A 14,385-nucleotide genomic window follows, 5' to 3' on the forward strand; every position below is an offset into this window, starting at 1 on the left:
TATATCCTTAATTGCCTTTTAATGACCATCGGGGAACAGGAAACGACAGCGAGCGGTACAGAAGAAACATCTGCTCATATATGTTCATATAGTGGTCATTTGAACAGCAACAACATAGCATAACATCTCACCCTGATGACAAAGTGTGCAGTGAACTGTTCTTGTGCCACTAGAACCTGCCCTTAGTAGATTATTTTAGATTTTGACATTTCTCAATAGATAACAAATATTTGTTATGAAACTGATTTTTAAAAGTTCCTATTGTTATCATACAACCACTCCGCGAAACTTTGCTGATATATTTATTTTGTAATTACGATTTTAGCTCAAATATGATGATAATGAACTGATGGTTTGCAGTGAAGATGGATGTTTACAATTAAACTTTCATTCACAGGTCCAGAACCATATAAAGGAAATGTTGGAAGATATTCCATTATTTTATTCTGGCAATAAAAGTGTCTGATTCTGATAAACCATTAATTTACAAATCCACGTTACGTGATGTATTATGAATTATGATTGTATCGTTTTATCCCAAAGAGAAATGAAGTGAGCTTACTCTTATATTTGTATTTAGAAGAAGGATATTGAAATCATCAAGATACATTTGTAGGTATGTTTACTGTCACTATTTCAGAAGTCAAATGGAGCTATGAGGATATTTGTGTCGAGAAAAAAAACATTAATCTGGATTGATTTAAGATTCAGATTCCAGATCTGTAATTGTTTGTTTGTCTGATGAGATACAGTCGTTAAATATCCCTCTAGTGGTAACAAAGTGTAATGATGGATAACAAAACAATCCTCCATAGCATTTACAGTAAAAAAAAACAAAAAAACAACAACAACAACATAGAAAGATTGGTTTTATATTTACTTTTTGAGTTGAGGTAAATTATATATAGAGTCCAGGCCACACTCCACACCAGTAGGTAGTGGTAATGCACCTTTACGTTGTTTGCCAACCGCCATTAAACAAGAAGAAGAAGAATGGTTATCGACTGTAAACGAGGAAGCGCTTGAATGCTATCTTTGGGTATTCCGGTGCGAAGTGGACTATCCGCTGTTCTGACATCTCGTCGCCAAACTCATAACCAAAAGGTCCCAAGTATGTTTTGGGAAACTGCTCGACGAGGCTGGACAAACTGGAAATTCAGCGGATTTTGAGGCGAAGGTAAATGTTGACAAGATTTGCTAGCACTAGGCTAGCTGAAAGCTAACTCTTGTTAGCTTAGAAACTCGGTTAGCTTATGTCACTGAAGCCGTGATTTTCACAAACATGCATAAAATATGCATCAACAAAAAGGTTTGGTTTGCGATAACACTGTATACCAAGAAGTAAACGGCGCTTTTCTATGACATGTTCGATACATGATGTGTTGTTAACGCAGTTGATCTGACAGCTAACTCGAGTCCCTCGAAAAAACTTCAGAAAAATAGATTTTATCAATCCCTCTGGAGAAATAACATTTCTAGTACACAGCAGACGATATGAGGTACACCAAGTTTCATTAAAGCAAGAACAAAGTGCAAATAAAAAAACAAGTGCAAAGAGATAACAAAGTGTAAATATAAAGAGCATAGATTATTGATAATCATAAACGTATTTTATACATCTATCAATGAAGGACACTTGGGACTCATTTTATTCTTCTTCATTAGGTCATCCGTCTATTTATTGGTGTATTCACAGCAGGAACCAGGGCAGCGTCGAAGGCAGTGGTGGGCAATTACATTTTCGTAGGGGCCACATTAGATACTGGGACGGTTGTATGGGGCCATCAAACCAAGACCAAAGTAATGAATAAAAAGAAGCCTTGAATTGGAGAAAACAAAAAGAAGGTTGTGGTGGGCACTTCAATTCCTTGAGGGCCAAATTATATACTGTGACTATTATACGGGGCCGCCAAGTTAAAAAAAAAAAAAACGAAAGGGAAAAATGTCGATTTTAACATGATGGGTAAGACAATTTAATTAACACATAATGAGAATTAAAGAAATTTTGGAACTTTGAAAAATACAAAGTTATTAGAGTTTCATGTTATTAATGGAATTTCTTTCGAAAACATTTTCTTTTAGATATTTTCAATTTTACATTCATGGTGGCCGCTTGACTACAGGTAAATTTCTGCATGTAGGGCCCTGGCAGCACTTTGGTTAGGAAAAGAACATGTTTTTTCTATATAAACAGATGGCCAATCTTCATTTTGTATGGCAAACAGATGTCTTTCTAAAATATGAAATAATGCTATATATCTTTATTCCTCATTTTAATGTGTGTATATTTTTGATGTTGATCTGGTTGCCATGAGATGTTTTCTTCTCTTAATCACAGTACGATATGGACAACTCTGTCACACTGTGGCAATTTCTCCTCCAATTATTATTGGATTCCACCAACGAGCCACTGATCTGCTGGACCAATGAGGAAGGGGAATTCAAACTGCTGCAGGCTGAGGAGGTGGCAAGACTGTGGGGGGCTCGAAAGAACAAGCCAAATATGAACTATGACAAGCTGAGTAGGGCCCTCAGATACTACTATGATAAGGTAAACACCACAGCTCATATACATGTGTTGTTGTGAAATCACAATTTCATTTTATGTTTATCGGTTCTCCTGAAAATGCATGAACTTTTCTTCTCTTTGTGATTTTATTGAGCATTTAATAAGCATTTAACAAGCTTTACCTTGAAACCCATGAAGAAAAAATAGGAACATAAACACCTTTACTAATGGTTTATTAAATGTATTTATAATACCCTTATTAAGGCAATTAATTAAATATCTTTAATTATTATAATATTTTTTATTATATATATATATATATATATATATATATTTACTTAGTGGGATTGACACTAACTTTGCCTCTTCAAATATTCCTTTATGATCTGTTATGTACAGGGGATCAGGATTGTGGCCAAATACATTTTTTTTATAAACATCTTGGTGCAAACATTGAAATGAATTATTGACCAAAATTATACCCATAAAATGTTGAAATGGTATCCTAACTAAACCATTTTCACCAGACTTGTCAGAGTAGTTCTTATCATTCCCCTACGGTTAAATTAGATGTTCAAATTAGAAAGATACATGGGGGATCTTCACTTAACAATTTGAGGTGCAATAAATTTGTCCCTGTATTTGTCATGGTGAATATAGCATTGGAAATTCAGCAATAGTAAAAAAAAAAATATTTAACATCCAATCGACTCTAAAGCAGTGTCAAGTACATAAAGTTGCTGGTAACATGAACTTGTTGAATAAGTTGTTTTTCAGATTTACATATCAGATTGAATCTTGTATAGATGTAAAATATGGATTAGTTAAATAATTAAGTAGATTAATTCTCATGCAGTATCTTTGGAAAGCTGTCTAAAAGTTAACTGCGATCATACAGTTAATTTTTTTCTCATTAGTGTCTAATCTTCTCTACTACTCCCTTGTTTTGCAGAATATCATAAAGAAGGTGAACGGTCAAAAGTTTGTCTACCGCTTTGTTTCTTACCCTGACATTTTAAAAGGAGTTTCTGCTGTTAATGGAGAAGTTGAGGATGAAGGAACTGTTGCTTCTCAAGTCAGGATGGGGGACAGAGCTCTTCAGGAGAGCGAGTCTGCTGACCGCAGCAAAGGAGGGAATAATGGATATTTGGGCTCCAACATCAAGCAGTCCAGCCGGAATGATTACATTCACTCTGGCCTCTACACCTCCTTTACTCTGAACTCACTGCAGAACGAGCGACAACTTTTCAAGTCAAACAAAATGGACAACCCAGTAGAGAAACCGATGGAGAAGAGAACACCCCCTGCTGATAGCCAGATTCTGCAAACTCAACCAGCACATCCAGCTTTGCTGCCATCCGTGATCAAATTTGGAAACAGTTCTCCAAAGCCAGTCTCAGCTGGACCTCCTCATGTCTCCTTGGAACAGAGACTATTCTCCCATCGCTCAGACCCTCTGCAGCCTTCACCGCTGGTTGCGGTAGATGTCACCCTAGCGCCGCAACAGACATACTCCTCAGAACAAACCTCATCCAAGTCACACTACAGCCTACAGGACATAACCTCAACAAGCTCATCCCCAAGTTCAGTGCCTGACTCATCAAAGGAACCGATCCTCGACATGGATTCTGGATCCATTCAGGGAGAAGACACCCTTTCACCTGAGAGTAATGATGCCCAGATACAAAACAAGGTACGAACAGATAGTTCCCACACTGCTCTACCCAGATGCTTTGCTGTTGTGAAAACGCTTCTTGTCTTCCATTCTTCATTCTATTCCTGGGATAGTGTGTAAATGTTGGCTAGTTTTGAAAGTGACAAAAGTTTTAAAACATGAACCTTTGATGCCTTCATCGAGTATATTACATAAAAAACATTTGCATTTACTACTAAGTGGATATTGGCTTTTTCAACAAAGTACATATAGTAACTGGAACTTGTACATTAAAATGCGAATTAAGGAACATGGTTTCTTTGATGCCACCACAGCAACAAACAGTTTTTAGTGTGCTGATAATAGAAAAAACGTTGGAACTTTGTTTCATGTTTTTCCTGGATTTGTGCTCATGTATCTGAAGAATCAGATTTTAATTTCTGTTCTCAGAGCTTCTGCATGATTTTCAATAGTAATAATATAGCATTTATTCTGCCAACTAACAATTATTGACATCGACATTAAATTAAACAATTAAAATAATAATCAAGCTGAATATTTATGTATTTTTTAAATGCCCAAATACTAAAGACTAACCCACGTGAGGCCAGATCTTAAGTTTTGTGCACTTAAATCAAACCCCTGCAGTTAACTAAAGAAATGCATAAAATACCAAAGAAAAATGGAGTTACCTCAAATGCTTTCTTATGAATTTATGAGTGACACATTTGGATTTCCCTCAAGAAGAGCACTCCCATTCCTTGGGTCCAATAAAGGGGGGGCAGGCGGGGTGTGAAAAGCAAACACAACAGAATGTTATTGTTCTAGATCTAGAGCAGGGGTCACAAACTTTTTGTAAACCGCAAGAGACCTGAAGAACTACCATCAGTTTGTTAGGCACTTCTGAAATAACTTGATGTATATTATTATGGATGATAAATTATGTTCCGTTAATAAAATAATAGCATTTTTGATTTTTCAACAATTGCCAACGGTGCAACAAGAAAGGAAACACAAATAGTTTTTGAACCGGCCCATTGGTTTTTGCAGAATACCTTTAGCCCGTGAGCACCTCGTTGGTGACCCCTGTCCTAGAGCGAAGTTGTGCATAACACTAGGAATAATGAAAAACAAAATGCTCTCTTTTCAATTAGGTACAAAGTTTTGGCGGTCATTCCTCTGGATATGATATTGTACTGATGGATAGAAGCAAGTCCACATTTGGAGCTCAAAGCTCGGGAAGATCCAGAAAGCCGCCTAAAGTTCTGCAAATCAGCCCGCCTACTCTCCTGGTGACCGCCTCTGACTTCTCACCGATGAACCTCTGTAGTCCCTCGCTACCAACTGCCTCTCTTACTCCTGCCATGCTACAGGTAAATACACAACACTAGTGTTTATTATATTCTAATACTAATCTGATTAGAATAAAAATAAAGTTATAATGCTTAGTAATTTTTTATTAGTCTGAGTCATGTGTCAATCATGCATTACTATGAGCCTGCAGCCAGTAGCATGGCTAGAATCATCAGTATTTCTTCTGCCGGTGTCACTGCTATACAAGTCATTGGCTAAGATGGTGCACACAAGTTGTACACGGCCAATGGGTCTACACTAATATAGACTGTGTTTAACAAAGAGCATTAGCTACTTTTTTATATTTGCACAGGGGAATAACAAATAATGAAAATTCTAGAACATTAACCGTTTCAACTAGGAATTGTTTGTTTAATTCATATAAGAACTAATCAATGTTTCCTTCTCAGACTCCCACTCTGCTGCTGACTCCCAGTCCACTTCTGTCCAACATCCATTTCTGGAGCACGCTCAGTCCTGTTGCACCGCTCAGCCCTGCGACGAGACGCCAGGGAGCCCATCTGTTCCAGGTCAGAAATGCTCACGTTTTATTAATGTATTGTAGGAAAATCAAAACAAACACAATTATTTTTTTTAATTTTGGAAGCCAATAGTGCACAAGACCCTGGATACTTTAGTCAATTACCCAAATGGTTAAACTTTTTTGAGTGACAACAATTGATACATAATTCAGATCTTTTTTATTCTATTAAAAACAACAACATAACATTATAAGAGGCCTGAATGTTTAAAAACCTAGACTTAACAAGGAAACGTCTTGTGTTGAATACATGGTCTCTGGTACATAGTATCAAGAAATTGTGTACAAAGTTCTGTCGGTCTTTTGACATATTGTGTGCTATCTTTGCTTTTGTTGATTTTACATGTTATGTATTTATATTAATTTATATTTTAAGAATCCAAGACGTCACTATAAAGAAGCAATACTTTGTTTTCATTCTGTGATGTCAAAAAAATGTAGTTAAAATTGGTTTCATATAATGCATACAATTGAAATGTTTAGTTTTTTCGTGGGTCAAAAGCCTGTGCTGTTTTGTCACAATGAGAAATCACAGATGTCAACAAACACAGTTAAGTACAATGACACAAAGCAAGTAATGAGCAATACCGGAAAAAGTTTGAGTAATTTTTCAAGAATAATTGATGAAAAAGAGTAAATTGAACGACAAGGAGAAAAAACATTTTGGTATTAAACAAATATAGGAAATTACTCAAGTAAAACTAGATTCAATAAATGCCAAAGTTTGTGGTTTAATAGATTAGTAAAATGCAAAAACAAAAGGAAATGGACCACACAAAAATGATGCTCCGTCTGACATTATTCATAGCCAGTGTTTTAGTTGTTCACGTAAACGGTATATTAACACGTTACCAATGGAAGTTTTGATCCAAGCTCTGATTTTTCTTGTGTTCCAGTTCCCTTCAGTCCTCCCTCCGCAGTTCCAGATCCCGATCCATAGTATGGATGGGACCAACACACCAGGCCCCATCTCTCCAGACCTGCAGAAGACATAAGCTCTCCAGCACCTTGTTCTCACTAAAGCCACAAGTTCAATGGGGAAGTACTTGTGCTAATCATTAGATTTCTATTAGCTGTGCTTTGAGTTTGGATGCAAACCCGGAGGTTTCAGATCGATTATTTTGTGTAGGCAACTATTAGTCCTCCTAGGAAGAAAAAAAAACATTTATATATATTTCTATGCTTCAACTGGCAGGTTATGTAAGTAGACTTTCCTTAAGAACATTGTTCGACAGTTGTTTGTGAGCCTCTGTTATTCGTTTACCCCACCACACCCTGCCTCACATCTTTGCTGCTTGAAAGTACACTTGATAAGTGACCAAAGTCTGAGGCAAACTTAGAACCTTTACTCATTCCTCCTCAAGACCTTCGTCTGTTTCTGCCAACCTTCAGGTGTCAAGCCATAAGTAACCACTGAAAGTGCACTAACTCCTCACATGTCTCTAAGCATCAAATCACTCTTTACTCTTGAGAGTATCTACTAGAGACTCTAAATGTTTTATTTTTTTATGTCAATCAAATATAAAGCTAGTATTTGTCTCCAGGCATGAACAAAAATGTTTACTTTCCTAGTCAACTTAATGTTGTGCAACACTAAAGTGCTTTAAAAATCATCCCTCTAAATGTGGGGGAAAGTATTAATTCATCAAAGCCATGACAAAATAGACCCATTATGCTGCCAAAGACAAAGTTTTTGATACAAGCGATATGTGGCCTCTAAACTTCCTATACAAGGTATAGTCTTTTATTTATTTACATTTATTTAATTGAGACAATCTTACCCACTTACCATAAAAATAATTATTTTAAGTTGAATTCCTACAAAGTCATGCACAAGTTGAATTGACTTCATATAGATAATATTGATCGCTTGAAGCCTCTGTGTTGTTATTCAAACTAGACTTGAGGAGCCCAGACCTGTAACTGACCTATGAAGCCATATCCGAAGACCCTTGTGCACTCCTCCCCCTTCTCTCTTTGCTAAATCGTGTTTGTTTTGTATGTATGCACTTGTTTACACAATACTCAGGAGGGAATCCTGTGTCAGATTCAATGCCAGGTACAGATAACCAGCAAATGTTCACAAGGTGACTTCTTTTGTGCCTTACTATATAAAAAAAAACAACCTGTGTTCAATCCCCTAAGACGAATACGAAGGTCTCAACAGCATTCCCATCAGGTGTTTCTCTGCCATATCTTTGACCAAACCCCCAATTGCTTAGGAGGAATGTTTGTAATTACCTGGTCAATGTGCTGCAGTTGTCTTGAGGATGTGTTTAAATGTACATAAAAACATGGGTGGCAATACTTTAAATAGAATTTAGAAGAATTCCATACTTTTGTACCATTATAGTAACTCATTTGTTTTGTCCTTCTTTGAGATGTGATTCTTCAGCCCTGGGTTGATAATTAGATCATGGAGGCTTCATTTTATTTAAAAAAAAAAGAAAAAAAGAAGAAGCCTCAAGGGATAGTTTGTTTTATATGTTATCTGTTTTGACATGATGCATTCGTCGTTGCAAGTGTTGATGTTTGTACTATTTTGTATCCACGTCCACAGAAGGAGGTTTAACCGCACTTACAACTACAAAGCCGTTCTAGATCTTCGTGCCAATCTTGTTTTCTTTGATGTTATCTTGCCCAAGGCATGTTCACATTGTTTCTTTTGTTATTTTAGAATGGCTGTTGAACTCAAATATTTGTCACGAAACTCTCTTGGCAGCCTATGATGTTACTACAGGGACCTTTTTATTTAAGTAAAAAGCCTCAAGTTTGGACTCTGGTTTTAAGAAAATCAAAGACAACCATTTTTAAAAAACAATTTCTGAGGTGGGCAATGCAATTTTTTTCATTTTCTCAAAATTGATGTTCCTTATTAATAACTTGTTTATCACTCCACATGTTAATACGTTGTCAGTCTTATTTGTGTATTCATCATAAAACAACCTGGAGACAACAGATCAAACTCGGCCAACCAGCTCATTCATTTATTTTTTTGTATTAATGTGTTATTAATAATAGTGCTAAGAATAAAATGATCACATTGCCTACAGTGCATTTACAAGACCTACAATGGTTTATCAAGTAGTTTTTGCCACCCAGCTCACTGATTCTGTGGCAAATTACAATTTAGTATTATATATTTTAATTTGGCGAAAGTATCTTCACAACTTTTTATACAAAGACTTTTTGGCACAATTTTGAAAATCGTTGGTGCCGTAAGCACATGACAAACCTTCTTTTGTGGACAAAGATTGTGTTTGCTTACTAAGAGATAACTATTTTCCAAAAGGGTTGAATTTATGCACTTTGTATTTTATATGGCAGAATTTAAGAAATGTTTGAAATGCTGTTCATTTCAAGTAGCCCTGGGATGGTCTTGGTGACCTCTCATAGTAGTTGGAAAGGCTACAGCCCCGCCACCCTTTTTATGGGAAAAGGAGAAAAAAGATAAATGAATGTACAGGTATTCAATATGTTATTTTTATTTCCTATTACTGTACACATGTAGTAGATATTGGTTGACATTTAGTTTCTGGTACAAAGTGTACATGCATATCCCCAATTTCTAACAACCAGCCCATAAATGTTCTTCGTGTTATAATCCTGGTTTTATTTGTTCAAATGTTTACAGCAACTTGTCTTTATTGGTGATAACATTGTGCAGATGCTGTAAAGGAAGTACTGGTTGGTTCTTAATGCCACCATGAATTAAAAAGCTCTTTATTTGATCGCACCTTTTCATGATTTATATTTTCCCTCTTCCTGAAAAGACATTGGGTTTTTTTTTGAGTGGAAGTTGTAGCCGTAAAATGTTGGATTATGTCTTGTATATTGTTCTTTATTTTTATTTACATGTTTCATTTCCCTTATTTTGTTCATTGAAGTATATTAAAAAATATATATATAATTCTATTTGGTGTTATTGTAATATGTGTTGAATTTCATTGTGCTTTTGGTCCATTCATAACACTGTCTCTCAAAAAAATAGTTGGGGTGCGTCCCTTCAACCTCCTCATTTCTCAACCCTGTGACGATTGTCTTAATACTCAAAAGTTGAGGAACGAGAGTGAGGGGCGTACCTTCCTCACTTTTTGAGATTAGTTTTGCACTTTGTTTATCTGGACGATTTCTGTATAGAGTATTGTTCTTGACTTAAGAGCAGTGAAGTGAAAACACAATTGGACTTTGCTTCACATGTAAAATTCTATATACAGTATGTAGGGCTTCTCAAACGGTCGACTTCTACTAGAGAACAAGATCAGGATACAGGTGGCCATAATGATTTTTCTCCTCCATGTCAGGGCTTAATTTTGATAGAGCTCATTCATTTGGAATATACTTTTTGTAGAAAAGCTGGAGGAGACCATAAGACAGACCACAGAAGATTTTGGAAAAATGTCTTCTCCTGCTTATATTTTGATATTACGGAGGGCTAACCTAACCTTGTGATTTATCTACATTGCAAAAAGAATCGGAATGTGGTAGATATGTCTTAGACAAAAACTACCAATTGACATGTTCTTTCATATAAGAGAGAATTATTACTGAGAGCTTGTCTTTTTATGAAACTATTAAGTGCACAAATACTGACAACTTTTGCATCCAATCTCACTTATTCACTAATGGCTGATTTATCTCCAATATTACATTGATCCTCTGTCTAGTACGTATATATAATAGTTGCATAACCAAAAGCTTGGACGACTGTTATCTGAAATTAAAACCAATTTTGTTATAAAGAAAAGAAAAACTAATCACTATGTCACCACACTTATTTTGACAACAGTCACATCAACTACTAAACCTACTTACGTTATCAATTAAGTACGATTTAAAGAATAAAGAATACTTGTAAATTATTTATGGTTAAATACACGAATTTCGAGATATGAAATAATATATTAAAATACTGAAGAATCAGTTTAAAGGCATTGTAAATAGGGTCTCCCACATGCGATTATCGGGAATAATCGTCTGCGCATGCGGATAGGAAACTCGTCATCAATACGAGTCGGGGTTGGAAATCGGGCAGTGACAAGCTTACGCTAAAAGCTCGGGACTTCCGGTGGTTGCCATTTTCCAAAACACTGAAGCTTTATTAAGCGGACAAGGATTGTTCATCAGGGGAGTTTAAATAAAGAACCAGATATTAAAAAAAAAAAAAAAAAAATCAAGGTAAAATGCAACCCTCCAGAGTTTCTTTTGTCGTAATTTTGAGTAGAATTATCTCGTATTAGTTTCGGACGTGGTCGCTAAATTCGCGTCTTTATATGCAGCTACAGTAGCTTTGTACAAACTGTTAATTTAACCCAGGCATGGTTTAGCCGCTGTCAAAAGTTTACAAGTATAGGTTTACAAAAACTACAAGTACGACGTATTTCGGATGAGTTAAAAAAAACAAACAACCTAGTACTGTGGCGAGTATGTTATTGTAGCGGTTTTATATTTATCACATATATTTCACATCATATTGTTACAAAAAAAAAGTCGTATGGTTAAATGTAGAAAGAAACCACTTATAATCATAAACTAATACTGAAATGATCATGAATGGTGAATAGAATGAGAATAAACAGCAAATAGCAATGTTACAAAACAAGTCAAATCATGTTTTATTTGCAAGATTATTTATTAACTCGAGTATAATTAAAATGTAACTGTAATTATTTAATGGACAAGAGACTATTATCAAGTAATATAATGTGTTTTCTTGTTACAACATTTGTTTGTTTCCACAGGTGACCAAGTGAGTCCCAAGTGAGTCCGAGACATGTTGGAGCTGCCCAACTACAGTAGTAACTTCTTTCAGCAGCTCTGGGCCCTGATGAAAGATGGACACTTTTGCGACTGCACCATTTTGATCGGAGACAATCCTCATCGTGCGCACAAGCTGGTGCTGGCTGCGTCCAGCATGCTCTTCAGGTACGATACGTGAACATTGAAGATGAGCTCCTGTCATTTCCACTTGTCATTGGCAGGTCTCTGCTGACGGCCTCGGACACCATCACCATCGACACAGAGGTGGTCTCCTCACAGGAGTTTGGTTGCCTGCTGGACATGGTCTACACAGGAAAGTTGCCCATTGGCAAACACAACGCGAGCCGGATCGTGGCTGCTGCAGATAGCCTGCAGATGTACGACATTGCCGTGGCTTTTAAAAACATCCTCTCAAGAGTAGTCAACCAACAGCTTTCCAAGCCTGAAGTGGACGACGACGACGACCGTGAGAGGCCAGAGTCTGATCATGTATCCGGCAGTGAGCCGGAAAATATCAAGTCAGAAAAGAAAAAAGAAATGGAGAGTGAAAGCAAAAATGAGCCAGCATCTAAAAAACCCTGTTTGGATACCTCAGGTCAGTCCACACAGATTTTTACTTAACTAATTCACTAAACACGCTTCTTACCAGGATTTCTTATTGCAAGTCAACTTGAGAAATTAATATCCTATGTGTCTTTGTTTATGTTGGGGGGCTATATTGGGGTCGGTTTACTCTGTCGGTGCTTTTACATTTTTTAATATTTAACATATTGTACTGAATGTAAATTGAATATTTTTCCCACCCAGCTTGCTTTTTTAATCCGATACTCTTTTACTGCAACTTTTAAATGTATTTATTTTGTTGTCATTCTCACTATTTGGATTGGTTGTTAACAATCGTGTCTTTTATATTTGTTCAGGCTTTTCTTGATTTTCTGGAACTCCTGTGTTGTTCTCAGTATTATCTTGACCTTTAAAGTATATATTTTATTGAGTATTGTTTTCATTGTTTAAGCGCTTTGTGACCCTGGTTTGGAAAAGTGCTATATAAATGCAAATTACTTACTTACTTATTCAATCTAAATCTTATCTCTTTCAAATGTTGGCACCACAAGACATTTCTTTAATTATGTTAAATATAAGTCAAATAATTTGGGCCACTTGTGTATGACAATTATATGTTGCTACCACAAAAGTAATTATTGATAGCTTTTCCATAATAACAAAATACCTCTCAGGAATAAGAGATTCTGTCAATGCAGGAGCTTTTCTTTTTTTTTAACCAGTGTGTCAGTTTCATCATGTCGACCCAGTACAGTACAGTACGCAAAGGACTGACAACACTGTTGCTCGTCCTTGAGCAAGAAGAAAGTGTTCAGTCTTTTAAGTTTGCCTTTCTTTTCCCCATAGTTTTTTCCATTGCCGAATCTTCACAGAAACACCTTGACCAACATAATTTGGCCGAGCCGAAAGAGGCTTTCAGCGACATGGAAGATATTGTGGAACTGTTGAGCAAGGCAGCAGCCAGCAGTTTGGATGAAGTAAAGAGACAGGTTTGCTTACATTTTTTAGTTCAACCATTGTTTTCAGAACGTTAATTATTTTGTATTTATATATTTGTGTACTTAAATTGCTCTAATAATCAACAAACAATTATAAATGCATTTAATTTTTATTGCATTTTAGACACAACTGAGTCTGCTTATGTGTAGAATTGAACAGTTTTTCTTCTGATTTTCTTTTCTCCAGGTCGTGCATCAGTGCTGTGAGGAGCCTGGTGTTGAAGCAGTCATGGAAAAGCTACGGTGCAGAGTGAAGGACGGACACCTCAGTGACACAGACATCCTCAAAGTGCTGCACTGCGTCACGAAGGAAACATCCTCCCCTGTTTCTGAACTCCTTGTTTCCTTTCTGGCAGGTGTTTCTGGGATGACAGTTGCAGGTACCATTTACATTACTAGTACTAATGCTAGAGTCAGTAAAAACAAAATTGAAGGTAAAAAACAAATACTGTCTATAAAACCACAAACAGAAATGAGTAAAGAGATGAGTAAAAAAAAGTCTACTGGCAGAAAGAGAGAGGCTAGTTTGACAATGTTTTTTCTAGTCAGAGCACCTCTGATCCAGCTTTACACCCCAGCTCGGGCTCTGAGGTCTGTGGATCAGAATCTACTTATGGTTCCTCGCACACGGCTCAGGACCAGAGGAGAGAAATCCTTCCAGGCTGTTGCTCCTAAGCTTTGGAACGATCTTCCTCTCCCTCTGTGTTTGATGATCTACTGACTCCTTCAAGAAACATCTTAAGACGTTTTTATTTGTTCAGGCTTTTCCTTGATTTTCTGGAACTCCTGTTGTATTATCAGTTTTATATTGACCTTTAAAGTATATATTTTATTGATTATTGTTTTGATTGTTTAAGCGCTTTGTGACCCTGGTCTGGAAAAGCGCTATACAAATCAAAACTACTTACTTACTTACTTACTTACCCTCAGCATCTAAAAGATCAATGAAATCCTGCGTGATCCTGGTGATGACTGAGGATGAGAGGATACAGTCCAAACATCGGCG

At 36.4% G+C, this 14,385-nt stretch overlaps 2 protein-coding genes across 4 annotated transcripts in view; both read left to right on the top strand.

Moving 5' to 3' along the window:
- The first annotated feature begins 995 nt into the window (after nucleotides 1–995).
- On the top strand, nucleotides 996–9,972 carry elk4 (ETS transcription factor ELK4). Its single transcript, XM_087801209.1, has 6 exons — nucleotides 996–1,177; nucleotides 2,339–2,551; nucleotides 3,462–4,202; nucleotides 5,318–5,536; nucleotides 5,927–6,046; nucleotides 6,954–9,972. The coding sequence occupies exons 2-6, from the start codon at nucleotides 2,345–2,347 to the stop codon at nucleotides 7,050–7,052; spliced, it is 1,386 nt and encodes a 461-aa protein (XP_087657335.1). The 5' UTR covers nucleotides 996–1,177; nucleotides 2,339–2,344; the 3' UTR covers nucleotides 7,053–9,972.
- Nucleotides 9,973–11,039: 1,067 nt separating this feature from the next.
- The window catches only part of zbtb40 (zinc finger and BTB domain containing 40), a 390,649-nt gene continuing 387,303 nt past the window's right edge, over nucleotides 11,040–14,385 (top strand). For 2 of the 3 annotated variants that reach the window (XR_015712905.1, XM_087800520.1), the window contains exons 1-5: nucleotides 11,040–11,235; nucleotides 11,799–11,982; nucleotides 12,039–12,412; nucleotides 13,228–13,370; nucleotides 13,567–13,759. Coding sequence is in view for 2 of the 3 variants with exons in the window: in XM_087800520.1 (XP_087656646.1) it covers nucleotides 11,831–11,982; nucleotides 12,039–12,412; nucleotides 13,228–13,370; nucleotides 13,567–13,759 (862 nt within the window). In the remaining variant the exon portion in view is untranslated. The remainder of the gene's footprint in view (nucleotides 11,236–11,798; nucleotides 11,983–12,038; nucleotides 12,413–13,227; nucleotides 13,371–13,566; nucleotides 13,760–14,385) is intronic. The other variant, XM_087800522.1, reaches the window with a different exon arrangement.

Source organism: Callionymus lyra, chromosome 10 (assembly GCF_982586985.1).
Source record: "Callionymus lyra chromosome 10, fCalLyr1.hap1.1, whole genome shotgun sequence".
NCBI lineage: Eukaryota > Metazoa > Chordata > Actinopteri > Syngnathiformes > Callionymidae > Callionymus > Callionymus lyra.